The 27,524-nt window shown below is 43.4% G+C and overlaps 2 protein-coding genes across 11 annotated transcripts in view; one reads left to right on the top strand and one right to left on the bottom strand.

Annotated features, from left to right (window-relative positions):
- TMOD2 (tropomodulin 2) overlaps window positions 1–1,270 on the bottom strand; it is a 58,812-nt gene extending 57,542 nt beyond the window's left edge. For 2 of the 6 annotated variants that reach the window (XM_035259658.3, XM_017976862.4), the window contains exon 1: window positions 1,143–1,270. The gene's annotated coding sequence lies outside the window, so the exon portion shown is untranslated. Of the gene's footprint in view, window positions 1–424; window positions 952–1,142 lie in introns of those variants that run through there. The other 4 variants (XM_035259657.3, XM_035259659.3, XM_009005451.5 and 1 more) reach the window with 2 other exon arrangements.
- Window positions 1,025–27,524, top strand: LYSMD2 (LysM domain containing 2). 5 transcript variants are annotated; one of them, XM_078334247.1, is made up of 4 exons: window positions 1,025–1,289; window positions 10,185–10,674; window positions 25,553–25,884; window positions 26,937–27,524. In XM_078334247.1, exons 2-4 carry the CDS (start codon window positions 10,402–10,404, stop codon window positions 26,977–26,979), a joined length of 648 nt encoding a protein of 215 aa, XP_078190373.1. In that variant the 5' UTR covers window positions 1,025–1,289; window positions 10,185–10,401; the 3' UTR covers window positions 26,980–27,524. The 5 variants fall into 5 exon arrangements, with proteins under 5 accessions (XP_078190373.1, XP_035115551.1, XP_078190374.1 ...); XM_035259660.3 differs by lacking the exon at window positions 10,185–10,674; XM_078334248.1 differs by lacking the exons at window positions 1,025–1,289; window positions 10,185–10,674 and adding an exon at window positions 10,009–10,184.

Genomic DNA, 27,524 nt, shown 5'->3' with positions numbered 1-27,524 from the left:
TTTAAAATACCTTCTCCCTATATTCTTTTCCAAATGGCTCATGATTCAGATATGTAATGGGCACAGACGAAGCTGCAGCAAGCACGGCCTCCTTCACTGCTAATTTGCATTATGACGGCATCACCTTTCCACCTCTGAATACTCTAAAAATTCCCATTAGGAGCCTTTTATTATTATTTTAAAAATCCACCTTCATTTTCACAGGTCAACAGGAAAAATTTACGAAGCTTGAAGGGAGTACATGCCACCATTAGTTTAACCAGGAAAATAATAACAATAATAATAAGGCTCTCGAGGATCCGCTCGAGGCAGCTTTCTGGGAGGCTGAAACGCCCTGCGAGTGACAGCTCCAGCGATCTCAGGAAAGAGGCCCGCCAGTCCGCCCATCCCCACCGCCTGCTGAAGGAGGCAGGGAGATGCCTACCGCTCCAGGAGCTCCTCAAACATGCACGGAAGGGGGGAAGTGAGGAACAAAGCCCGGCGTGGAAGAATACAGCCCGGCAGTCCGGGAGGACAGGAGACCGCGCCCTCCCTGCCGCGGCCCAGCGGGCTGCAGAGGCTGCGGCACCGCAATGCAGGGCGCGGGATCCACAACCCGGCGGGCGCCTTCCGCCCGCACTGCGGGCGCGCAGCGCCTGGTCTCCCCGCGCAGCCGGCGGAGCCGGGAGGCTAGAGGCGAGAGACGGCGGGGCTCTGAGCTCCCGCCTGGCCAAGCGCGGACGCCGCGGAGCATCCTCCCGCAGGCAGGGAGGGCGCGGCGGGCACCGCGCTGCGGCCCCAGGGGCTGCAGACAGCGGCTGGCCCGGACAGGCCCACCCGTCCCCAGCGCGCTCACCCGTCGGTGCGCTCATCCCGGAGCCAGCGGTGCGGGCAGTCAGTCAGTCAGCCCGGGTGGAGCGGGGCAGGGAGAGCAGGGGTGGCGCCGTAGCCGGGGCGAGCGCGGTGATCAACAGGCGCTCCCGGCCGGGCGCGGCGCCGGGGCGCGCGGCTGCAGCGGAGCAGGCTGGGAAGCGTAGTTCCTGGCAGAGCCTAGCCGCGGCCCCGGAGTCCCCCCCGCAGCCCAGCTCCGCCCTCCCCCGGCAGGTGTCCCCTCCTGGAATCGGGGTCCGAACCTCGTCAACGCTCTGCAGGGGAGGACGCACCTGGGCCGGCGGGAAGGCTGGGCAGGCTCTTTGGAGACGCTCGGGGCTCCGGAGCGCGTGGGTGGCAAAGGCTTGCTTGCGAGCTTCTGAGGAGCATTCGGATGAGCGAGCATCCTGACGTGGAAGCCGCCGGGAGAGCGGGCTCAGGTACAGACGCCGCCCGCCCCAGGTTTTCCTGGCTGGGCGGGGGCGTGAGAGGAGAGAGTGGTTGGGTTGGCTGCCTAGCGAGGGACGGAGGTCAGCGAGGTGGAGGTTAGCAAGGCTGTAGGGCGATGGCCTGAGGGCCCGGAGAGCCCACGCGCGGTGGTGGCTTCACTTATGTGAGACCGGACAACTTAGCCTGTCTGAGCCTTCGCGTCCTCACTGTAAAACAGGCTGAAAGCCTGAAGAAGCGACCCATAGCACTTAGGGTCTGGCACTTAGTGCCTACTCAGTGAAAGTTCCTTCCTTGGGGGTTCCGAGGGAGTTCTTGGACCGGGAAAGTCCTATATATCGTGCTAATCTAAAGATAGTCGGGCCTCCTTGGGCTGGGTAAATGTCAAAATCCACTGGGTTTGTTAGTCGTCGAGCTGGTTCACTTCATCCCTGAATATACCCTAAGAGGTTCTCTCTGCCAGGTTCTTGAGAGCTCCAAAGATAATGAAAATAACCTCAAGTTTCTGAAGCATGACAGTAGTGGGGGGTGACATAGGACGGAGACCAACATTATGAAAACACATGGCATCTAGATTTACCTTCCAGAAGCCTTTTCTAATTAGATGTAGTCTCTCTCTCCTTCTTGAACCCTTGCAGCATATTTTGACCATAACCTTTGCTTATGGGTCTTATCTTGACAGTTTAACGTTCGCTGAGTTTTGCAAGTTGCTGCTATGCAGTATTTCACATGATGGTGGGATTTGCATTCAGAGATGTGATTGGAGGAAAATGAACCAAAGGGATGGATGCAGCATGGCTGGTGCAATCTCTATGACATTTTAGGCAAAATGTGAAAAGCGGTGAGACAGCTGTATAGTCTGTCTGGCACGAGGTGTGCAGTAATCATGTGGCCAAAAAAAGTGCTGCAGAGGAAATCCCATATCTGAAAATGATAACATTGGTTTGCATTTATGAAAATACTTTCCCATTCGTGTTCTCATTTGATTTTTACAAGAACACTGTGAGACAGGCAGAGTGAGGATTTTTTTTTTTTCCGCAATGATAGTTATAAGAGGCCCAGAGAGGTGATGTGACTGATTCAAGGTCATCCAGGTAGTAAGCCTGTCTTCTCTCCTTCCAACCGTGGGCACCTCCAGCACTGACCCCCCTTTACACATTTCAAAATAGGGCCATACCTTTCCCAGCAGATGGGTTGAACCAGAAAATAAAGTCAATCCTCTAAAACTCTGGAGACTAGCGTGATGAACATTGGCAAACAGTGGCTGCTGATTGAGAGGCCAGTGTTGTTTCTGCGATTAATTGTGGTAATGGGTTGTACCCTGGGCCTCCTGTCAGAATGACAAATCTAAACCAGAAAGAAATGGGGGTGTGACCAAATTATTTTAAGTCATGTTCCCAAGTTTTCCTGTACATTCATTATTCCGAATGTCCTGTGTAACCAACAGGATGCCTTTCACTTTTTTATGTTGTGCATTTTTTACAGTTACAGTCTTCTGTTAAGTAAGGACAGGACTGCTTACAGATGGAGCCAGCAGTTTTCCCAGGGAAAGCTGATAGTAGGCATATGCTGAAAATAATAAAGCAATTTCATTCATATTGGAAGAAAGTGTAGCGCAGGGGCCCAATAGTGTACAGTTTCTGGTTTCCTGTGGTTCCTCACAAGGAAAATGGCTACATGTGATAAGACAAATAGAGTATTCCTTCAGAAACCAGTCATGAAAGGAAGCAGACAGGGAAATGATTTAAGTTAAAGTCATAGTTGGCAGTCAAAGCAGAGATACAAGAGCTATCCTACAGCCCCAGAGCCATACTCCAGGAGGATGCTGACCCCAAAATAAAGAAAGTGAGTTGTGAAAAGGAATTTCTGATTTTAATTTGAAAAAGCAGCTGCTAAAAATTCACATTAATGAGACAATACACAGATAATCTTGTGTAGCCATTTCTTCCTGTATGATAAGTGTTGGAAGCTGGAAGGTATTAACGGATGAGTGAGGAAGGTAGAACATTTAACCTAATGTTAAAACTTAATGGAAAGATGTTACCAGTTCCAGTCTGTTTAGTTCTTCTTTTTTTTTTTAAGACAGAGTCTCACTCTGCCTCCCAGGCTGGTGTGCAGTTGCAGCTCACTGCAACCTCTGCCTCCCTGGTTCAAGCGATTCTCCTGCCTCAGGCTCCTGAGTAGCTGGGATTATAGGCACCCACCACCACACCTGGCTAAATTTTGTATTTTTAGTAGAGATGGGGTTTCACCATGTTAGCCAGGATGGCCTCGATCTCCTGACCTCGTGCTCCACCCGCCTCAGCCTCACAAAGTATTGGGATTACAGGCGTGAGCCATTGTGCCTGGCCTGTTTAGCTCTTTATATTTAATGCCTATATCTTATTTTAAGGGAGAAAGGATGTCAATATGCCTATGGCTTATCAGTTGAAACCCATTATCATTTCTGGACTGTATCTTGTATGTTTGATTTTTCTACTTTCTATTTAGAAGATGAAAATGTAAAATTGAAACAGAACTCCTGGAGCTGCAAGGGACCTTACAGATAATCTTGTGTAGCCATTTCTTCCTGTAAATGAGGAAACTGATAAATTGACAGTAATTGTCACAAGGCAGAAAGTAAAAAAAGTTCAATGTAGCAGTTATAATGAAGTATTTTAATTATTCATATTGGAATGTGTAGCATACCTCATTAGGAACAGGTAGTAGACACTGTTGGTTGTCTATTCAACATTCAGTCCACCCTCTTCTTTTTTATAGAAGTCTATATCGATGTTTACACAGCAGGAAAGGTGACCCCATTAGCCTCTGAGAGGTACACTCTCAAGTCTATTGTAGGCAAGAGGAATAGGATCTTCTTAACTGGCCTCTAAGAGTTTAGGAGGAGGCATGTGACCCAGTTCTGGCCATTGTAAAGAGATACAATGAATCTGAGTCTGCCATGTTGTTGTTGAGTCAGTCATACACCAGCCCCAGTGCTGCCCTTCTTCTGGATCTCTTGTTATATGATATAAAAAGTATCTTTATTGTTAGTCAATCTGAGATGTAGTTTTCTGTTATTTGAAGCTGAAAGCCTCCTAAATGTTAAAGATGAACTGTGAAAGTATATTCTTTGGATGGACTGAAAGACTGCTTCCTAGAGCTGGTTAAAAGCAACCACCACAAACCACAGGCACAGGAAATGTGATGGGATATTATCATATAACAGATAACAGCATGGGTTTTAACATCAGACAGTCTGAACCCAGATCTCTACTGGCAGATTGACTGTGGCCAAGTTTCTATAACCTCTCTTAAGCCTTACTTTCTTTATCTCTTAAACTGAGGATAATAATACCACATGGGGTTATTATAAAGACTAAATGAGATAATCTGTGTCAATGATGCTTCAAAGGATGTGGTGGCTGGTAAGAACTAAAGGAGCAGTGACTATGCTGCTGAATTGTGAATTAAATCGTATGTATAGTATAATTAACAGAAAACATCTAAAAGCTAATTACTGTGTAATCATGATTATGTTAAATGATACCACAGTGATGCAATCAGCAAAATCCAAAATACAGGAAGCTATACATGACAAACAACTGTTTCTTCAATAAATAAATTGCAAGAAAAATAAAAGGACAAAAAGCTTATAGATACACAGAAATTCAAGAGACAAATAACAAAATGTGATGTGTGATTTTAATTTGAAAAAGCAGCTGCTAAAAGTTCACATTAATGAGACAACTGGGAAAATATGAACACAGAATATTTGATTATATTAAGGTCTGTTTTGTTGTTGTTGTTTTTGAGACAGAGTCTCACTCTGTCACCCAAGCTGGAGTGCAGTGGCACAATCTTGGCTCACTGCAACTTCCACCTCCCTGGTTCAAGCAATTCTCATGTCTCAGCCTCCAGAGTAGCTGGGACTACAGACAGAAACCACCATGCCCGTCTAATTTTCATATTTTTTTGTTTTACTTTTTTTTTTTTTGAGACGGAGTTTCGCTGTTGTTACCCAGACTGGAGTGCAATGGCACGATCTCGGCTCACCTCAACCTCCGCCTCCTGGGTTCAAGCAATTCTCCTGCCTCAGCCTCCCGAGTAGCTGGGACTACAGGCACGCACCACCATGCCCAGCTAATTTTTGTATTTTTAGTAGAGACGGGGTTTCACCTTGTTGACCAGGATGGTCTCAATCTCTTGACCTCGTGATCCACCCGCCTCGGCCTCCCAAAGTGCTGGGATTATAGGCGTGAGCCACCGCGCCCGGCCTTTTTGTTTTACTTTTTTTAGTGGAGATGGGGTTTCACCATGTTAGCTAGGCTGGTCGAGAATGCTTGACCTCAAGTGATGCGCCTACCTCGGCTTCCCAAAGTGCTGGGATTACAGGCGTGAACCACAAGCACTTGGACTAAGGTCTTATTTAAAAATTTTTTTCAATGTGATAACAGTATCAATTTTTTTTGAAGAGTCCTTACTTTTTGGAGTGATAAACTGAGTATTTACAGAAGAAATAATATAAGGAATTTACTTTAAAAATAATCCAGTCTGGGAGATGGTGTAGAGTGGTGGGGTAGGGGTATAAATGAAATGACTGACCACGATTTGATAGCAGTTGAAGCTGAGTGATGGAGCTTTATTAAACCATTCTCTTTCTCTCTTTTAAAATACAGTTTTGTTAAGACATATTTCACATATCATAAATTCACCTTTTAAAATGCACAGTTCATGGTTTTTGGTATATCCACCCACTGTGGCCTTCCAAAGTGCTAGAATAACAGGTGTGAGCCACCACCCTGGCCATGAATATATTTAATGTCACTGAATTGTATGCTTAAAAATAGTTAAAATGGTGAATTTTATGTTATGTACATTTGTCACAATTCAAGAAATTAGTAATGTAATATAAATATGCAGAAAAGCATTGAATTATACACTTTAAATGGATGAATTATGTGATATGTGAATTATATGATTTTGGTATCTTGTCTAAAAAAATCCTTTGCTATCCCAAGATTATAAAAATATTGTTGCAAAAGCATTAAAATTTGCTTTTCCCAATTATGTCTCTAATCAATCTATGATTAATTTTGATGTATAGTATAAGGCAGGGATCTAATTGCATCTTTTCTCACACGGGAAACTAATTGTTTCAGCAGCATTCATTGAATATGTAACTTTCTCTCAGTTATGGATTAAGTTCTCCAGTATACGTGAACCCGCTTGCTGGCTTACTTCATTGTCCCTTTGGTATGTGCATCTGTCTCAGCACCAGTCCCACATTGCTTTAGTTCTCATAGTGTTAAGACTTGATGGCTATTATGGTAAGTCTCCTTCCTCATTCTTCTTCAGGTATGCCTTGGCTCTTGTTAGTGTTTTATGTTTCATATGAATTTTAGGATAACTCCGTCATGCCCTTTGAAGAATTCTATAGAGATTTTGTTTGGAGTTTTAATGAATTTAACATTAGTTTGTAAAAAAAAATGGTATTTTCATTATTTTGCATTTCCCATTCACAAACATAGTATATCTCTGCTTTTATTTATATTTCTTTTAGGTACTTCAAAAAATTTTATATTTTCCCACACAAGGTACGCTTTTCTTTCTTTTTTAAAAGTCTTTTATTATCTTAATTTTTTTTCCTGCTCACACTCCACCAGAAACATTTTACTTTTGTTAAATGTATTCCTAGGTATTTTTGGTGGCATCTGGAATGTCATCTTTTCATACTTGTATTTTAATTGATTGGTGCAATTGATGTTTGCATATTGATCTTGTATCTTGTAACTTTGGTGAACTCTTGTTTGAACAGTTCCAATGTAGTCATTGTCTGTGTTGCCTATAAACATTTTACTATTGCCTACTCTCTGTAAACAACAGTTTCTTTTTTCTTTTCTTTTTTTTTTTTTAATTGAGACAGAGTCTCGCTCTGTCTCCCAGGCTGGAGTGCAGTGGTGTGATCTCGGCTCACTATAACCTCCACCTCCTGGGTTCAAGCGATTCTCCTGCCTCAGCCTCCCAAGTAGCTGGGACTACAGGTGCCCGCCACCACACTTGGCTAATTTTTGTATTTTTAGTAGAGACAGGGTTTCACCATGTTGACCAGGCTGGTCTTGAACTCCTGATCTTGTGATCCACCCGCCTTGGCCTCCCAAAGTGCTGGGATTACAGGCGTGAGCCACCGTACCCATCTTGTTTATTTCTTTTCAATCTTCATTTCCCTTTCTTCTTTTTAAAACTGCATTGGCAAAGACCTTCAGTGTTAAATAGAGGCAATAATAGAAGACTTCATATTTTTACCCTCCCTTCAAAGGAAATGCTTTTACTGTTTCATCATTAATTGTGATGAACTTCTAAGTTGTAGTTATATACATGTTAAAACAATTTTGAAGTTCTGGTTTAAAAAGGAAAACAATGAACATCTAATAACATCTCATGTAACCAAGTTCTTTTTTAAAAAAAACAGGGCCAGAACTGGTGGCTCAGGCCTGTAATCCCAGTACTTTGGGAGGCCGAGGCTGGTGGATCCATTGAGGTCAGAGTTTGAGAGCAGTCTGGCCAACGTGGTGAAACCCCATCTCTACTAAAAATACAAAAATTAGTTGGGTGTTGTGGCATGCGCCTGTAGTCCCAACTACTCAGGAGGCTGAGGCAGAAGATGCTTCAACCTGGGAGGCAGAGGTTGCAGTAAACTGAGATTGTACCACTGCACTCCAGCCTGGTGACCAAGCAAGACTCCGTCTCAAAACAAAAATAAAAACAAAAAATTAGCTAGGCATAGTGGTGAATGCCTGTAGTTCCACCTACTCAGGAGGCTGAGGCAGAATTGCTCAAACCTGGGAGGCAGAGCTTGCAGTGAACTGCATTCCAACCTAGGCAACAGAGCAAGACTGTCTCAAAACAAACAAACAAAGCCCAAACCAAACCAAAAACACCCCAGGGTCTCATTGTGTTGCGTTGCTAGGGCTGGAGTGCAGTGGCTCAAGTGATCCTCCCACCCCAGCTTCCCAAGTAGCTGGGGCTATAGGATTATGACACACACCAGATTAATTTTTGTATTTTTTGTAGAGATGGGTCTCACTATATTGCCCAGGCTGGTCTTGAACTCCTGGGCTCAAGGGATCCTCTTACTTAGCCTCCCGAAATGCAGGAATGAGCCACCATACCAGGCTCAGTTCCTTAATCTTCAGATAAAAACTTCCAGTCATGCAGTAAATTTTTCTTGCGGAAAACATTATATGCTGTCGCATTACTAGATTGTAAACTCTTTGAAGGATGATACTTCTTTCTTGAAACATTACCTGATCTCATCTATATACTGAGACTTGGATTTTGCCTCTTTTTTGCATCCTGAAATGGACACACTGGATACCACCCAAAAGTTCATGCATGGTAGACTTATGCTAAACAATCTAAATTAGCATTTAGGATCTTTTTATTAACCTCAATTCAACCACTTGTAATCATGTATATTTTTTTATTCTACTGAGCTAGGCACTGCTGGAGCTGAAAAGATGAGTAAGACCTACTTATGCCTCCCAGGAGCATGTGTCTGGTGGAGGAGATAAGACAAGCACATGCATGTACATGCAAGTAAAAACACAAAACAGAGTTAAATACTAAATCAGAGATATTAATACAAACTTTTTGGAGTTCAAAGAAGAAACAGTAACAGCTGGGCAGGTGAGAAAAATGAACCATTGGGAAGAATTAGGAAAAATCTCATGGAGGATGTATCATTTGAGACAGACCTTAAAGATTTGTAAAATGTAGTAGAGGGTACTGGAAGAGTGGTGTTACCATTGGAGGGAATAGCACGCAAGGTATGAAAGTAGGAACGAACAAGGAGGCCAGTTTCAGAGGCTCTATTTGGTAGGAATACGTGGAGTATACAGATCAGAACATGAATAATAAAAATAGCAATGATAGCTTGAATGCCAATGTAGGGTTTTAGTAATGCTGTTGTCCCCAGAGAGCCACTGAAGGAATTTTGAGTGGGATGATGATGTGGAGGCTTGCTCCTCTCCCATCCTTTGTCTCCTGAGCAGTATTAGCTTTGCCTCTGTCCAACACAGCAGCATATCAAAACTTCAGCCAACGAACCAAACCTCCAGGCTCTGGACCTTCCTACAAGGTACCTCTTCTTGGAGAGCCATCCAGTGGAACAGAAATCCGGCACTAGATTCTAGTAAATGTGTGTTGAAAGGATGTTCAGATGAGAGTACAGATAAGAGGTTGTGGTGGTTATTATTAATATTAATACGGGGGGGTTGTGATTTCAGGGTATCGAAGAATAAACTGATGAAAAGAAGATGAATGGAGATAGTAAATTACAACTGAGCCAGGAGAATGAATTGTATGTGGTCAGGCTTTCAAGGCAGACAGGACTTAAATTGGCACTAGGGTGCAAAGAGTGAAATCCGAACAAGTAGGGGGTTATTTTGAGGCCACCCATCAGGCCTTAGAAGCACTAGCCCTCCTGGTGCAATGTTGAAAGGACTGGATGCTGCAGCTGTTGAGATGGACCTGGAGAAGCTGTGTGTGTTTGATGATCTTAAGTTTTTCTGTGAGGTGGACTTTGAGGTCACTGGTGTAGGGGAGAGGGAAGTACCCTTGGCACTGAGAGCTTCAAGGTCTGAGCAAGCTGCTTCCTGCTGGGGAATCAATAAAGGAGGCAGAGCAATGCTTTTTGTTTTTGTTTTTTTTCCTTGGCCAGGGCAGGGTTCTGTCAGGGTTCTGTCGGCATGGAGAAGGGGTCCACCTGGGGCCTAGGACGACTGCAGATGGGCCTCTCTTAGCCCCCATGGCCGCGGGCTTCAGCGCGCCCCCGCTCCCTCGCACCGCAAGGTCTTCCCGGTACGGGCGGGCAGCGGCGGGAGCTGCTTTCGCTCTTCCCCTTGCAGGTACGTGTGCCGCGGGCGCCCTGGGCAGGCAGGACGCGGAGGAGGAGGCGCCCGCCATGCCCGGCCTGCCGCTCCCCGCCTCGGCTTCCCGCCCGTCGCCCCCGCGGAACGGCCTGCCGCTGCCCCTGTGAGGAGGAAGAGGCGGCGGCGGCGGCGGCGGCGGCGGAGGCGCCGCCCCCTTGGCGAGCTCCCCGACCCGGCGGCCTCGGCAGGACCCATGGCGGATTCCTCGCCCTCACAGTCCCTGCGGGAAGGCGGCCCCTGCGCGCCGCGGCCCTCGGCCCCCTCCCCGCCGCCGCGCCCGCGCTCCGGCTCCGAGTCCGAGGAGGCCGAGCTGTCGCTGAGCCTGGCCCGCACCAAGACCCGCTCGTACGGCAGCACGGCCAGCGTGCGGGCGCCGCTGGGCGCCGGCGTCATCGAGCGCCATGTGGAGCACCGGGTCCGCGCGGGCGACACGCTGCAGGGCATCGCGCTCAAGTACGGTGTCACGGTGAGCAGGGCGCGCCGCCGCGGCCCGAGCTGGCAGTTCCCGCGCCGGAGGCGGTGCGGCTCGGGGTGCGGGTGGGGGCGGGGGCGGGACTGCGGCTGGGGGTGGGGAGTCGCAAATGGGGGGCTTGCGTCCCCGGGCGGCTCGGCTCCCCGGGCTGGCTCAGCGCGTGCTGCTGGCAACCGCAGTGGTCGCCAAAGCTGGTCCTGCAGCGGGAGGGGCGGGCCGCCAGGGCTCCCTCCTCAGGTAGCTGCATCGAGTTCCCGGTGCCCCGCCCGGACTCAGACCAGATCTGTCGCGTGAGGGAGACCAAAGAGGACTAGGTGTCTGGCACCCTCGGGAACCACCTTCACCCGATTTGTAGAACCCATCACCCTACTCTACATTTACGCAAAGCACAAGTGAGGTGAATTTTGTTCTCTGTGAAAACAAGCTCCGTGAGTCAGGAATGGTGCAGTTGTTCCTACTGGGTGGTTCTGGTTCTATCTATTATGCTTCTTCATGTAGAAGTGAAATTACACCCTCAGGGCTCACTGGCATCCGCGAATGTGACACCTGTCGCTAAGCAGCAGCCAAGAACTGTGGTCTAGGCAAGCTGGAGGGCTGCGTTTATTACAAATTTATAAGTGTGTGTGTCTTGGGTGTATTGCATTATACCTCTGGGAAGAACATGGAAACTTGAGGGAACAAATTGTTTCATTAAAATTACTTATAATTAACTGTGAGCTATGTGAGGGCCTTTTTACATTGGGCTCTGTATCAGTTTTCAGCATTCTTTCCCGAAACACCTTAGACAGCAATGGGAAGAAAGAGGATCTTATCTATATCTTTTTTCTAAAGTGAGACTCTTTCTGGCCCTTTACCGAATGACGGAGAATGAGTAATGTTTTTTGCACATTTAAGCCAGTATATGTTTACCTATCAGGTCCTTATATCTTTCAAATATTTTGAGAGGAAGGACCTTGCCGTACAGTCATGTATTGACTTTAGCATGCCATGGAGAGCCCCGTTCTGCCCTCTTGGGAGTTCTCTAAATGTGAACTTAGAACTGCAATTCTCCATGTACATTAATGGGGCCTGGTCTGGGTCAGAGCCAGAGGAAAGCAAAGTTGGGAAATACCAACAGCTACGACCCTCTGCTGAATGCCTCCTGTGTGCCAGGCATTGCATTTGTCTTGTTTCATCTTTATCTTATTTAACGTTGACAGTAAGCCCAGGAGGTAGGTGTAATTAATCTTTTTACAGATGAGAAGACGGATGAGAGGAAAGGAGGTTTTGCAAGTGTGATCATTCATTGAGACTAGCTTGAATTAACGGTGATAAAGCATTTGCTTTTCTCTATTTACTCTATAATATGATTTTTTATGAAAATATATAATATTTTCTCTATATTACTTCTGATATCCATCCTTATTTTTATCCTAGTCTTATTGGGAGCTCTCTCAGCACCCTGGCTACTGAAGAAAGAAAGTTTTTTCTGTCTGGTTTACAGGCATATTGCTTTACTAGGCTAGTGACTGCACCTAGGAATCTGTGATATATAGAAGAGTGTTATTTCCCATGCTCTCTTCCCGTGCAATCTCTGTGAGACCCACAGCCCTCCATGGTTTCACTTGAGTTCATTATAGAGAGCTCCTATACATCTGTCTACTGCAGTTCTCTACTTTTGATCAAATGCTTTCTAATCCCTGTTATGTCTAATATAATCTCATTACCCTTTTAACCTTATTATCCTTTTTAAAAATTAAACTATAAATCAGATTTTTCATTGCTTTTATAAAGACTCTGATTTTTAAGAGTTAAACACAAGTATAATGAATCAGGAAGTATGATTGATAGTGACACATAGTTCATTACAGGGTTTCCCAACCTCACACTTTCAGTTCATGATGTTATGGTCCAGATAACTCTTTGTTGTAGGGGGTTGTCTGTAGCAGTGTAGAATATTTAGCAGCATCTCTGGCCTCTACCCATTAGATGTCTAGCACTTACGCACCCCTATTCAGGCATTGCCAAATGTTCCCTTGGAGGCAAACTTACCTGTGATTGAAGACCACTGGTTTATTCCATATATTTCTCATTACTTTGGGCCCTGGCTTATAGTTGATAAAAATTTTAGAGACTCTTCCACTGGTAATATAGAATCAGTGAAAGTGATAAGACTTATCATAACAGTGAAGTGATATTCTTTTGATAGCTTCAGTTTTTGTTTTGTTTTGTTTTGAGACAGGGTCTTACTCTGTTACCCACGCTGGAGTGCAATGGCAATAACATGGCTCACTGCAGCCTCAACTGTTGCTGCTCAAGTGATCTTCCCTCCTCAGCCTCTTGAGTAGTTGGGACTATAGTGATACATAGTTCATTACAGGGTTTCCCAACCTCACACTTTCAGTTCATGATGTTATGGTCCAGATAACTCTTTGTTGTAGGCTCAAGCCAAATGCCCAGCTAATTTTTTTATTTTTGGTAGAAATGGAGTCTAACTATGTTGCCCAGGCTGGTCTTTAACTCCTGGGCTCAAGCAATCCACCCACCGCAGCCTCCCAAAGTGCTGGGACTACAGATGTGAGCCACTGCGTTGGCCTAATATCTGCACATATTAATTGGGTTTACTTACTGTGAGATTTCAAGTTGGAAGCTAAAAAGACAGAAAAATATTTTTCTTCTCCTGACTGAACAGAAAGAAGTTAAGCAAATTAGGTTTCTAATATTGACTGGCAAGATCATCTACAACATATTTAAATTATTGTTTTAAAGGGTCAAAATGAGATATTGGGGGCTTAGAGACCCGAGACATTACACCTAGAAATTAAGTCAGTCCAGGCAAACAGTTGACCTTTATATGCTATGTCTGGCAATCCTGGACAGATGAGCAGAAACTCTCAGGGAAGCCTGTCTGTTCATGGCAGCTGCTCAGCCACCCAGCTGGGTGTCCAGGCAGGACTTTAGTCCTTTGGTGGAGGACTGGTAAGAGCCAGTAGTACTCTAGGTACGAGGAGGTTCCCAGAGCAGAGACTCCGACAGTGGGTAGAGATGGAGACCTGGTTGCCAGCCCTGGATTACAAGGGCAACAAGCTGGGAAGCCATTTTTTGAAGTGGTGCTGAAGGACTGGCAGTGGGGCACATCTCAGGATGTGGGAATATATCCATGTTCCTCAAACTTGCCTAGGCAGGACAGGAGTGCCCCGAGGCAAACTGTAAATAAAGGATTCTAGCTGACATTGTATCTATGGGATTGGAATATCCAGAAAAGGAGTCCAGGAGTCTCTGCTTTTTTTTTTTTTTTTTGAGACACTTTCGCTCTGTCACCCAGGCTGGAGTGCAGTGATGCGATCTCGTCTGACTGCAACCTCTGTCTCCTGGGTTCAAGCTTTTTTTCTGCCTCAGTCTCCCAAGTAGCTGGGACTATAGGCATGCACCACCATGCCCAGTTAATTTTTGTATTTTCAGTAGAGACAGGATTTCACTCTGTTGGCCAGGCTGGTCTTGAACTCTTGACCTTGTGATCCAACCTCCTCAGCTCCCAAAGTGCTGGGATTACAGGTGTGAGCCATCGCACCTGGCAAGAGTCTATTTTTAACAAGGATGGCTGCTTTGCTTGTTTCCAAAGCATTCTTTCTCCTTGGTCTTCTTGCACTTGCCGTTCCATCTGTCTTTCCCTACTAGCTGGATACAGGGCCAGCTTCATGGGCATGTGACCTGTGCAGTCGCACAAGACCCCATGCTTAGAAAGGCCTCACACTTGGTTTAATGCCCTGCTGTCATCTCTTGAAATTTTTAATAGTTTGTGAACAAGGGCCTCACACTTTCATTTTTTACTGGCCCTGGGCGAATGACATAGCTGATTTTTGCTGAGTGATTTCTTCCCTCATTGCCTTCAAGTCCTTGCTCAAATATCTCCTTCTTAAGGCCTTTCCTGCACAGTCTATGTCAAATTGCAGCCCTTCTCTCCCAAGCCCCCCAGTACTCCTCCCCAACTTCCCTGCCATGTTTTCCTAACAGTATTTATTATTCATCCCCAATTGTTTTCCTTCCTTCAGAGCTACCTTTCTGATGTTACGTTAGTGAATAAATAAGAGCCCATGTCCTCATAGAGCTTATATTTTAGTTAGTGGAGACAGTAAGTAAAAAAATAAAATGTCTGTTATGTCAGATATTGATAAGCAAAATTAAAAAAAAAATCATACAGGTGAGGGAGTTAGGGAGGGCTTCTGGAGGTGGCTGGAATTTAAAATAGTGTGGCCAGGAAAGGCCTTGCTGAGAAGGAGATAAGAGAGGGAGCTGTGCAGATATCTTGTGAAGAACATTCAAGGAAGAGGGAATAACCAGTGGTGCAAAGGCCTGAGGTGGGAACATAATTGACGTCTTCCAGGAGTACTATGGCTGGTGCTTAGAATGCACTGGGTATAGTTGGACTAGATCACTTTGGACCTTGAAGACCTTTGTAAGGGCTTTGTCTTTTTCTCTGAGTTGGGATGCATTTAAGGGGTTTGAGCAGAAGAGTAACATAATCTGACTTGTGCATTAAAAGGATCACTCTGGCTGCTGCTTTAAAAATGGTTTCTAGGGGCTGGGTGCAGTGGCTAACATCTGTAATGCTAACACTTTGGGAAGCTGAGGTAGGTGCATCATGAGGTCAGGAGTTAGAGACCAACCTGGCCAACATGGTGAAACATGTCTCTATTAATAATACAAAAAATTAGCCAGGCATGGCAGCGGGCATCTATAATCCCAGCTACTTGGGAGGCTGAGGTGGAGAATTGCTTGAACCTGGGCGGAGGTTACAGTGAGCCGAGATCGCACCACTGCACTCCAGCCTGGGCCACAGAACGAGACTGTGTCTCAAAAAAAAAAAAAAAAAAGTTTGTAAGGAAACTCGTACCAAGCAAGGAAACCAGATAAGATGGTGGCTTTTCCAGTAATGCAGGTGGGAGAAGGTAGCAGCTTGGACCAAAGCAGTAGAGAAGGAAGGAGGTGGTGAGACATGGCTGGGGTCCAGATGATTTGCTGATATGCTGTAAATGTTCTGCTTGTTTTTGTTTACTGTTTAGTTTGAATATCTCTCCACTAGAAATGGGCCTGGGCATCCTATCCTGGGGATGGGAAAGAAGAATGTGGAGTTTTAAGAAGGTGGCTAAGTCTGACACCAGATGGACCCAAGTTTTTCTGCTAGTGACTTAGGCGCATGCCTGTAATCCCAGCTATTTGGGAGGCTGAGGCAGGCGAATTGATTGAACCCAGGAGGTGGAAGTTGCGGTGAGCTGAGATCACACCATTGCACTCCAGCCTGGGCACCTGGGCAACAAGAGCAAAACTTCGTCTCAAAAAAAAAAGATCATTATGACTCTTTCCTACTATCACCTTTTAAGTCATTAATAGCCGTTAAAAACTGGCATTCATTATTTTCTTAACCAACTTCTATTGAGCCTGGTTGGTTTGAGGCCTTGTGCTAGATGCTGGGGCTAGAAGATAATACATGTTATTCTCTTTTAATTCATGGTGAGTTTTTCAGCAACTGCTTTCTAGCAGCTTCTAGCTACTTATGAAGGCAGGGAACTTGTCTGATTGATGTTTGTATCTTCTTTGACTAGTCTGGAGCCTGGAATATTGTGAATTTTCCACAAACATGTGGACTTCATCCATAAGAAGTCTTGACTGGTATGAAATAGTCATGGAGCTGAACAGACCCTGGAATATGGGGCTCAGGGCACGGGCTGAGTGAAGAGGTGTGGCCTGCTGAAGACTTGAACTGCAGATTTGGTTTGAGGCTCATTCTCGAATCTATAAAGGACTGCTGCCCTTGCTGCTGCTCAGTGTTTGTCTCCTCCCCTCCACCAGCAGTGGGCCTTTGCATTAAATTATGTATGAGTTTAGGCTTGGGCAGCTCTACCAGAATAAGAGGTATTTGAGGAAGTGGGTCTGGGAAACTGAAACTATTTTGGGTGGGTTGAGAAACTCTTAAATATAGTTCAAACCTCAGATGTAAACTTGCTTGGACTGGCATTCCCCTGGGTGTGTTTATCTCCGCTCAGACTTTAAGACTCCTTCTCGAACCCTGTATTCTAGATTTAGCTATTGCTTTTTCAGTGATCCTGGCTCCTCCTAGTTAAGAGTCAAGCATCTTGACTCTCACTGGGAGGAGGAAATTGACCAGCTCCAGGCTGCCACCATGAATTTTTGTGCAGAAACCCTGGGGAAACCTCCAGAAAGCCATATAGAAACTGAAAGTGGAAAGGAGGCAGCCAGGTGGACCTATTATTTTCATAAGCTTTTTCTTTGTCTCTTTGCTTCCTCTGGGCAGCTTACCTGTCTTTTTCCATCTCCAGAGGCTACCTCACCCCACTGTACCCTCAGTGACTTCCTAGCCAGTTTTATTCTAAGGATTTTCTCTTCCTTTGCCAATTAGCTGCTAAGCCAAGTTGTTGCTTAACATTTCCCCTAACAAAAGTTACCGGGCTGAGAAAAGGTGGAATGATTGTCATTTTTAGGGAGAATAAGCATTGTGATTTAGAAACTTAGGTGCATGTAAATCTTTAGTGTTCCTAACTTTAGCCCCTGCTGCTGGTGGAGATTGCTGATCTGGGCTAGTTAAAGGAAAGGAAATAGTGCACCAAAAGTGAGAGGAATGATGAAGTAGCCTTTAGTCATTTGGGGTTTTCATAGATTCTCAGATATTTTTTTAAAAAAACGTCTTTATTGAGGTTGCAAGCCACAGAATTCACCCATCTTAAGGGTACTGTTAGTAAATTTATAGAGTTGTGAGGCCATTCCTGGAATTCAATGTCAGAGCAGTTCCATCACCCTGAAGAGATCCCCAAGCCCATCCATTCCTCTCCCTCTGTTTCCTTCTTCAGTCTCAGGCAGCCACCAATATGCTTTTTAGTCTATAGATTTGCCTTTTTTGGACATTTGCCATAAATGGAATCTCATGTGCTCTTCTGAGACACTGTGGGGAAGAACAAAAGCCTTTTCCTCATGCGAATGTGGCAATGGAGAGGTCTCATTGCCATCGATACCTAGGAAGTAATGAGAGACAGACGTGGGGGTGAATCTTGGGAGAATCACTTAATATTTAAGTCTGTTTTCTGTAAAGTAATAATAATCAAATAAGAACTGTGTCTGTATATGAAAACATACTGCAAGCCACACAGTGCTGTGTAAATGTTATGTATTCTCAAACATTGTTGGATGAGCTTCTCTTTTAAGGAATGGAGAAGAAGAAAAAGAAGTTTTGAGTATTGCATTCACTGTTAGGTAGGTAAACTGATGATGTTGGCCTAAGTGTCCTTTGGGGAGAGTTCGTGACCTTACTCAGCAGCCTGCTCTTAAGATACCTTTTGGAGGGAAGCTTTGTGAATGCCCTTCAAAGAAAATTCACTTTATAAAAAGTATATATAGGGGTATTGTTTTATTAAAAACATTTTTTTGAGAGAGGGTCTTGCTCTGTCACCTGGCCTGGAGTGCAGCATCAAGATCTTGTCTAACCACAGCCTCGACCTCCCAGGCTCAAGTGATTCTCCTGTCTCAGCCTCCCGAGTAGCTGGAACTATAAGGGTGCACCACCACACCAAGCTAAGTTTTTTAGGGGATAGTTTTTGGCAGAGATGGAGTTTTATCATGTTACCCAGGCTTGTCTCAAACTCTTGGGCTCAAGCAATCCATCTGCCTTGGCCTCCCAAAGTGTTGGGACTATAGGCATGAGCCACCACACCTGGCTGCAGAGTCATTTTCAGTACATTGTTTTTAAGTTATCGATGCCACTTGTACTACCTGGTTCACCATGATTGAACTTGTGGCCATCCTTTGCCTGTTACTTTCCTTATTCTATAATCTGTTTCTTAGTGACCAGGTAGTAAATTTATATTTCATTGAGTCATATTATTCAATCTAGATTAAGGGAGACTTTTAAAATGAAAGCATTTGATCAGTGTACCTTCCCACTCCCATTCTTCCATCCCTAAGAAACAGAGAATAGTCTTTCATCGGTTTAAAAGGCCACACTTTCTAGTCTCAGCATTAATTGGATCTTAGGAAATTATGAACAGAGCATAGGTAGGGAAACTATAGAGTTTTCCAGCTCTTCCTTGGATTGGATCATGACTTTTCTTAGCTTTATGTGAAGTGAAATTGCCGGAACAGTAGACCCATCTGTGTTCAGACAGAAGTATAAAACATGCCAAAGCAGGCTGGGCACGGTGGCTTATGCCTGTAATCCCAGCACTTTGGGAGGCCGAGGAGGGCGGATTCTGAGGTCAGGAGATCAAGACCATCCTGCCTAACATAGTGAAACCCTGTCTCTACTAAAAATACAAAAAATTAGCCGGGCATGGTGGCATGCACTTGTAGTCCCAGCTACTTGGGAGGCTGAGGTCAGAGAATTGCTTGAACCCAGGAGGCGGAGGTTGCAGTGAGCCGAGATCGTGCCACTGTACTCCAGTCTAGGTGACAGAGTGAAACTCCATCTCAAAAATAAAAATAATAAATAAATAAATAACATACCAAAGCAACAGAAAACATTATTTCACCATTTTGGATTTTTCAGTTTCTTGTCTGTGCTATGGCAGGTGCCTCTTTCTTGCTAATCCATTTTCTGCACCCAGCAGCTGAAGCCATCTTTAACTGTAATCAGATCATGTCATTCCCTGCCTTCACCCTCCAGTGGCTTCTCCTCACGTTTAAAAGAAATTCCAAATTCCTTACTTTGGCACCCAAGGCCCTGCCTGGTTGGAATTTTGCTTATTATTCCCTATACTTCAGCCATATGATTTTTTCCTGCTTTGGGGCATTGCTGCTTCTTTTTCTAGATGGAGTGCTTTTATTCCTGGCTCTGCATGTCTGATTTCATACTTCACCACGGGTAACAGAGTTTAGAGCTGATGCATTTGGCCTAAGCCATAGCTTGTAAAGAACAGGTTAAGATTTTCATTACCTTTTGAAAAACCTATTAAAAGCCTTTTGTGACAGCTGAGAGCAGTGATAGTATATTATGGTATTCATCTGGGCTTATCCATGTTAAATTTTCCTTATATTTTCTTATTTTGGGGGAGAATTTTTTTTTTTTTTTTTGAGACAGAGTCTCACGCTGTCACCCAGGCTGGATTGCAGTGGTACGATCTCGGCTCACTGCAACTTCCACCTCCCAGGATCAAGTGATTCTTCTACCTAAGCCTCCTGAATAGCTGAGATGGAAGGTACACACCATCATGCTCAGCTAATTTTTGTACTTTAAGCAGAGAAAGGGTTTTGCCATGTTGGCCAGGCTGGTCTAGAACTTCTGACCTCAGGTGATCTGCCTGCTTTGGCCTCCCAAAGTGCTGAGATTACAGGTGTGAGACACTGCACCCGGCCAAGAACCAGTATTTTATGGGAGAAAATTTCTACCTTCTTCCTTCTCATTAGCTGATTGCATATTGGAATCTGCCCTTACCTGTTGCTTTCTTACTTTTAATTAAATTTAATGGTAATAATTGCTGACATTTTGAGTGTGTGCCATATCTTGTGTACCATATGTGTGTATGTGTGTGTATACCTTTTTTTTTTTTTTTTGAGTTGGAGTTTTGCTCTGTTGCCCAGGCTAGCATACAGTAGTGTGATCTTGGCTCACTGCAGCCTCCGCCTCCCAGGTTGTAGCAATTCTCGTACCTCAGGCTCCCGAGTAGCTGGCATTACAGGCGCGTGCTACCATGCCCGGCTAATTTGTGTGTGTGTGTGTATTTTTTTTAGTAGAGATGAGTTTTTATTATGTTGGTCCAGCTGGTCTCAAACTCCTGACCTCAGTGATCTGCCCACCTTGGCCTCCCAAAGTGCTGGGATTACAGGCATGAGTCACAGTGCCCAGTCCATATGTTGTTCTAAATACTTTACATGAATTAATTCATTTAATCTTCACAATGATCATATTAAGAGGAAGGAACTATTACTATCCTTACTTTACAGATAAGAAAACAGGGAATGGTTAGAAAGTAGGAAGGCCAGAATGTGAACCCAGGCAGTATGGCTCCTGAACTCATGCTTCTCAGTACTACCCTGTATTAAACTCAAGACTCAAATCTGTCCCTGTCCTTAGATTGATGCTAACTGTGTCGGATATCCCTGGTGTCCTTGACTCTGGCATCTCATGTGTCATCTTAGAGCCTAGACTGTAAAGATCAACATACATCTTAAATGCTCACTAATGACATTGAGATGAAGACAGTGTAGCTCCTGACTTTAGGAAGTTTATGGACCAGTTATATTGAGTCACTTGTGCAGCAATGTGTACAGAAGCCAGGGGGAGCCCTGCCCTTCACTGCCTGTGGACTCCCTGACAGCATGCAGCCTCTGACTCTCACCTTGTCTAGTCCTCTGTAGCATTGGCCCTTTGCCTGGCCTTGATGGCCTATTGTGCTCTGTGTGATAGATGTATCTGTCAGCATCCCAGCAGGATACAGATAACACTCTCAGAGGATGCAGCCGAAGAGAGTTTAATGAAGAGACATTTACTGAGTGTGAGCATGGTGAAGGAAAGCAACAAGGGAAGGTGAAGCACTCACAGGTGCTTAGCAATAGCAGGGAGACGTTACCCCTAGGCCTGAAGGGCCAAGGGAACACTGGCAACATCTGGAGCCTTGGATATGGGACTCCCGATAGGAACTCTCACTAGAGAGGAATGCAGCCACTGTTTATGGTAAGCTCATTCTGCTGCTATTGGAAAACCAACTAGAATTCCAAGGACAAGGGCACCTGGATAATGCTGTTCTTAAAAAGTCAGCCTCCTGGGGTTTAGAACAAGCTCAAAAAGAATGGGGAATGGATTGGGAGGGGAGAGTGGGTTTGAAAGGATAATAAGCAGCATGACAGAAAACTTACCGATCACTTCATCTTCTATGCCTACTCCTCTGACCTGTGTTAATACATGCATGCATGCATCCATCCATCTATCTATCCATCCATCCATCCATCCATCCATCCATCCAGAGCACTTAGTGTGTATGAGATCTATGTCAGACTAGGAAGGCTATAGCAATAACCAGTTCTTTCCCTGAAAGTATTCATAGTGTACTCTTGCAGTTCCCAGCTCTGTTCAGCATTTTGGATCCTGGTGTTCCCATCTGTTCTGTCTTCCCTCATTCCCAGGAAGCCATAACTATTAGCAATTGTAGTCTCCTTCCAATAAGTATTTGAAAGGGCACTGTATCAGCAAGAGCTCTTTGAGCTACAAGTGACAGAAAACCTAACTCAAATTGGCCTAAACAAAAAACAAACTCCAAGTGGAGTTTAGTGGCTCTTGGAACTGAGTATGTTCTGTCTTCAGGCTGTGATCCAGAAATCTAAATGCTCACCTCTAAGGTGGCTTCAGTATCAGATTCCACAAGGTGGCAGGATGACTGCCAGCATCTCCTGCCTGTCTCCTTCCCACAGAACACAGTAGAGAACTCACCCCTCCAAGGCCCTGCAAAAGTCTCCTTGCATGTCTGAATGATTCTGACATGGGCCTGTGATCTATCACGAAAACCTGTGATGCTCCACAGGGTAGGAATGAGTCACATCCTCACTCTGGAGCCAGGAGAGGGCTTAGTGTCATTGGAAGCCTGTGTACAAAGAGAGATGAGGCAGCTGGATGCTCAGGGGCAAGATCTAGGGTCCTAAAGGCAGAATAGCATGTACCTGAGCCTGTTATAGGCAGAGTGTCCAAGTTATTAACCCTCTCAAACTAGAACCAGGTCAGAGATGCTGGGATTTTTAGATTTTAATTTTGTCTTTAAAAGGCACCTGCCCATGTTTATGTTCTCTTTCTCCCCCTAAACTAGAAACTAGAACACAAAAGACCATCCTTTTTAAAAATCACATTCCTTTAATGGAGTATCTTTAGAAGAAAAAAGAAAGCTTTACATGTGCTTTGCATGGAATCAGCTTATAATAAAGCAGGATGAACAGGGTCCACTTAGTTGACAGTTGTTTTCGCAGGCTTTTTGAAGTAGAAATATATATTTTTTGTTTTTACTCAGAATTCATTTGGCATTAAAGGCTCCCCATAATGTGGTCCCATTAGTTGTGCACTTTAATCCAGATGTTGTATGGACTTTAGAGTCAGACAAAATTCCCAGTTTAACTATGTAAAGAGCCTTATGTACTTGGTCAAATCTACCATCTCTTTTGTGTTTTGATTTCTTCATTGGAAAATGGAGAGTAGTACTATCCACTGCCAAACACTATAATCATTACTCTCTCTCTCTCTTTCCATATATATATATAAACACGCATACATACACATCTATATGGGGAAATGTATGTACGGAATGTACATATATTTTTATATATTCTGTTTCATATATATATGTATATGTATTCTCTATGTGAGTGAGTATATAAGCTCTCATTTAATCCTTGTGAAAGGTAGATGGTACCTGTTTTACACATGAGGAGAAAGGATCAATGAGATAAGTAACAAGCTCATGTTCATATGGTTTGTTGTGGTGGAGCTGGGATCTGAACCAGGTCTGGCAGCATCAAAAGCCTGTGTGCTTAGCTGTTGCACTTCACTGCCAGCTACATACCTAACAAGAAAGAGTTGTGGGGAGAGCATCTACAATGCTACAAGTTTGGTGTGAGTCCCCAGGCTAGTAGGGTAGAGAAATTTGTAGACATATTATAATATGGAGTGAGGAACAGAAGAGTAGGCAGAGTTTGAGTCCTTTCTGCACTTACCAGCGTTGTGGATTTAGGCATGCCACTTACTTTCTTGTGTCTCTGTTTCCTCATTTGTAAAAAAAAGAAAACCAAGATGATAATATCTAGATTGCAGACCTGTTATGATTTTTAAATAAGATAATGCTTGTAAATTCTGTTTCCTCTTCACTCCCACCTCCCTTCCCCATCTCTGTGGTTTGTGGGAGGCATCCACAGGCTATAAAACTCTGTACTAAGCTGTAGCATCTTCGTCTGCCATTTGTATGATGATTTCATGGTGCATAATCTCTATGTCTAAGTGATTCTGACATGGGCCTGAGAGGAAAAAGGATCAATGAGATAAGTAACAAGCTCATGTTCATATGGTTTGTTGTGGTGGAGCTGGGATCTGAACAAGGTCTGGCAGCTTCCAAAGCCTGTGTGCTTAGCTGTTGCACCTCACTGTCAGCTACATACCTCACAAGAAAGAGTTATTTGTAAGTAAATAAAGAGTTTATTTGTAAAGTGGATCTTCACATACCCTCTAAGGTAGAAAGAATGAGACACTGGGCCGTGCGCCTGTAATCCCAGCCCTTTGGGAGGCCAGGGCAGGTGGATTGTGAGGTCAGGAGTTCAAGACCAGCTGGCCAACATAGTGAAACCCAGTCTCTACTAAAAATACAAAAATTAGCCAAGCGTGGTGGCAGGTGCCTGTAATCCCAGCTACTTGGGTGGCTGAGGCAGGAAAATCGCTTGAACCTGAGTCGAGTTTGCAGTGAGCAGAGATCGTATCATTGTACTCCAGCCTGGCGCTAGAGAGGGACTCCATCTCAAAAAAAAAAAAAAAAAAAAAAGAAGAGACACTGTATGTAAAGTGCCCCCACCTCCTTTTCTTACCTGTCCCACATCTCCCAATTCTTCAAGGTCTATCTGCTATAAAGAATCAAATTGGAACCACACCTTCCCCATGAGGACTTTCTTGATGACTACAGCCCTACCTATACCGTCCTTTCAAATTCTGGTTTGTACTTATGTCTGTCTCACCTCCTGTATCTGTTATACGGTGAGGCTTCCATATCTATGGGTTCAGTATCCATGGATTCAACCAACGGTGGATTGAAAATGTAGTTAGGCCCTGCTATGGTTGCAGCTGTACTAAAGGCTATCAAGGACTCGAACTCAGATCCGGAACAAGTAAACTTAATACATATTTATAGAGCTCTCCACTTTAAATACACAAAATATACATTCTTGTCAATGCCACATCACACCTACTCATAGGTTTAAATGAAACATTGGCCATTATTAATACCCATTTTTTTTTAGAATAAAGCAACATTTCCCTTCTCTCTCCCTCTTTTTCTTCCTCTCCTTCACTCCTTTTTTTCTTTCCTTCTCTCAAAAAAAAAGTACAACCTTTTCTTTCTTGTCATTGTTCCCTAAACAATACAGTGTAACAATTATTTACACAGAATTTACATTGTAAATTGTATCAGGTATAAGTAATTTTTTTTTAACACAGTGTCTTGCTCTGTCACCCAGGCTGCAGTACAATGGCATAATCATGGCTCACTGCAGCTTCAGCCTCCCAGGCGCAAACAATCCTTCTGCCTCAGCCTCCTGAGTAGCTGAGACTACAGGTGCAGGTCACCATGCCTGACTGATTTATTTTTTTAATAGATGGGGTCTTGCTATGTTGCCCAGGCTGGTATGCCATTTTATATAAGGAACTTGAGCATCTTTGGGTTTTGGTATCCACAAGGGGCCCTGGAACCAATCCCCCATGAATACCAAGGGATAATTGTATTTACTAAGCAGAGTTCTAGAGACATGAGAAGAACTCCATAGGTAAAATGGTAGCAGTGGTAAGTTTTTTTTTAAATCAGGTAATAGAGATGTTAAAACAAGAATGGAATTTATTAAGTGCTAAAATTTTACATTTTTAAACTTGAGAGATTTAAGTCCACTGATATTAAAAGCTGCCTTGTAGTAGAAATAGTGTAGTGAGGAAAAATTAGTCTGTCCTTTTTCTAAAATTGGGAAACAATTTCCCAACATCTCTTAAAATAACTGAAGATATCTGGGGAGGTTACCAAAACTGAATGAAGTCTCAAATCCCAAGAAAGCATTGTGCACATTTTGCTTATGAATATTGGTAGTTCTGTGTTGTATAATAAACCCTATTCCTTGACTTGGTTATGTGTAACTCTGTGTTTCCTTTTTTATATTTTAGATGGAACAGATTAAAAGGGCCAATAAACTGTTTACCAATGACTGTATATTTCTGAAGAAGACTTTGAACATCCCAGTTATATCAGAGAAGCCTTTGTTGTTTAATGGACTTAACTCTATTGATTCTCCAGAAAATGAAACTGTTGATAACAGTTTTTCTCAGGAAGAGGAGCCGGTGGTGGCTGGGGAAGACCTCCCTCCTCCCAGTCCTCAAGAATCTGATGTTCAGCCTGTGCAGCCTGAGGAAGTATCAGCCAGAGATTTCCTGCAGAGACTTGACTTGCAGATTAAGTTATCCACACAGGCAGCCAAGAAGCTAAAAGAAGAGAGCAGGTAAGAATACCCTGGTACAAATGTCAAAGTCTGAATAAATTACTATTAAGATGTCCTTGCTGGGCCAAATCTTTCTTCTTTCTTTTATTTTATTTTATTTTATTTTTTTGCTTTAAAAACTGCATTTTAGTTCTAGAAAGGCATTTTTAGTGTATAAACTCTGCAGAGCTACTGCCTGCTGCATGAGGCTTTATCTGTTGCAGTGTTTTTATCTGTTATTTACTATACAAAGTTTGCTTCTTCATTTAGTAGCACCACTGTCCAGCTAGCAATTCTGGATAGAAGCCAAGTAAAATGTCTCTCTCATTGACACTTTCAAGAGAAGCAGTGTCATAGAAAATACCTGTAAAATATTGATCTTTATAAAACTTGTCAAAGACATTGTTATTTGTTACTGGGTGTTTCCTACATAAGATCTCATGTGAGCTTTTTTCTTTGTTTTTTAAATTTGGTATTAGGATAGACCTTTCTCTCTCCTGTGGAATTGGTTTCCTTTTTTCTTTATGATCTGATTTCAAAAAAGCATAATCTATTGTGTTTCCTTTTTTTGCTCTGGCTACTGGGAAGCTTGCAACTAAAATTGATACCTGGGTTCAGCAACTATTTCTTATGATTAATACATTGGTTTCCTTCTTCTTTCCTTAGTCCTGATTTTTAAATTTCTATTTTATTCATCTTATTATATATATGCCTTTTGTTGGTGGTACCTTAAATCCTTTTGAGAAAGAGGTGGAATATAGAAAACATAAACAAATCTAAATATGAATATAATTTAGCATAGATTTAAAATATATTTAAATATAATGTAAACAAATATAAACACATAAATGAATGACATTATTTATTCCAATAACTGAGATACAAATAAAATGGGGACAGTAAGGTATCTCTTAAGTATTGGCATTTCATACAACTTTCTAGTCATGAACAATACTCTAAGTTGATATATTCCTTCTTTAACAAGTAGATATTAAATTGTATAATATGTTTATGTTTTAGTTTTTTGAATACAGTTCTAAATACTGATTTATGGTATATTTATTTTCTTTCAGAGATGAAGAAAGTCCCTATGCAACTTCCCTCTATCACAGTTAGGTGATCTGGGGACATAACTGAAACCAAAATTAAGATATGTTTGGACCATAAAGAATCCAACAAATGAAGATTCAAAAACATCCCTTCTGGATTCTCATAGTGTTCATCTTAAAATCATAACTAGGTAGTTCTACCTGCTGCAATTGCACTGAAGTGATTAGTTCCCTCTGGCTTTCTATAATGTTAAGTCTTTGTTATGGCATGATGGCAAGGTTGTATTCTAAAGCTTATCACTTTTGTAGGTGGTGTTAGTTTTTAGACTAGCTTTTATAAGTACTAATTGACATAAAGCATCAGCGACCTATTTATATATTTAGGCTAAAAATAATGTCTATATCCTTATGCAATCCTAGTTATGTGAAAATATGGTTGCTGTTTAAGTTATGTTGAATTTGCTGTGTGTTTATAACTTAAGTGCTATATACATATATATATTTCGATATGTCTTACATATTCTGTATTAATATAAAGACCCAAATTTTGTTTGCTATTTTGTAAAAATAAACCACAAAATTCTGAATGAGAAAATAAACTATGTTTTCAAA

Source organism: Callithrix jacchus, chromosome 8 (assembly GCF_049354715.1).
Source record: "Callithrix jacchus isolate 240 chromosome 8, calJac240_pri, whole genome shotgun sequence".
NCBI lineage: Eukaryota > Metazoa > Chordata > Mammalia > Primates > Cebidae > Callithrix > Callithrix jacchus.
This window is presented reverse-complemented; position numbering and strand designations above follow the sequence as displayed.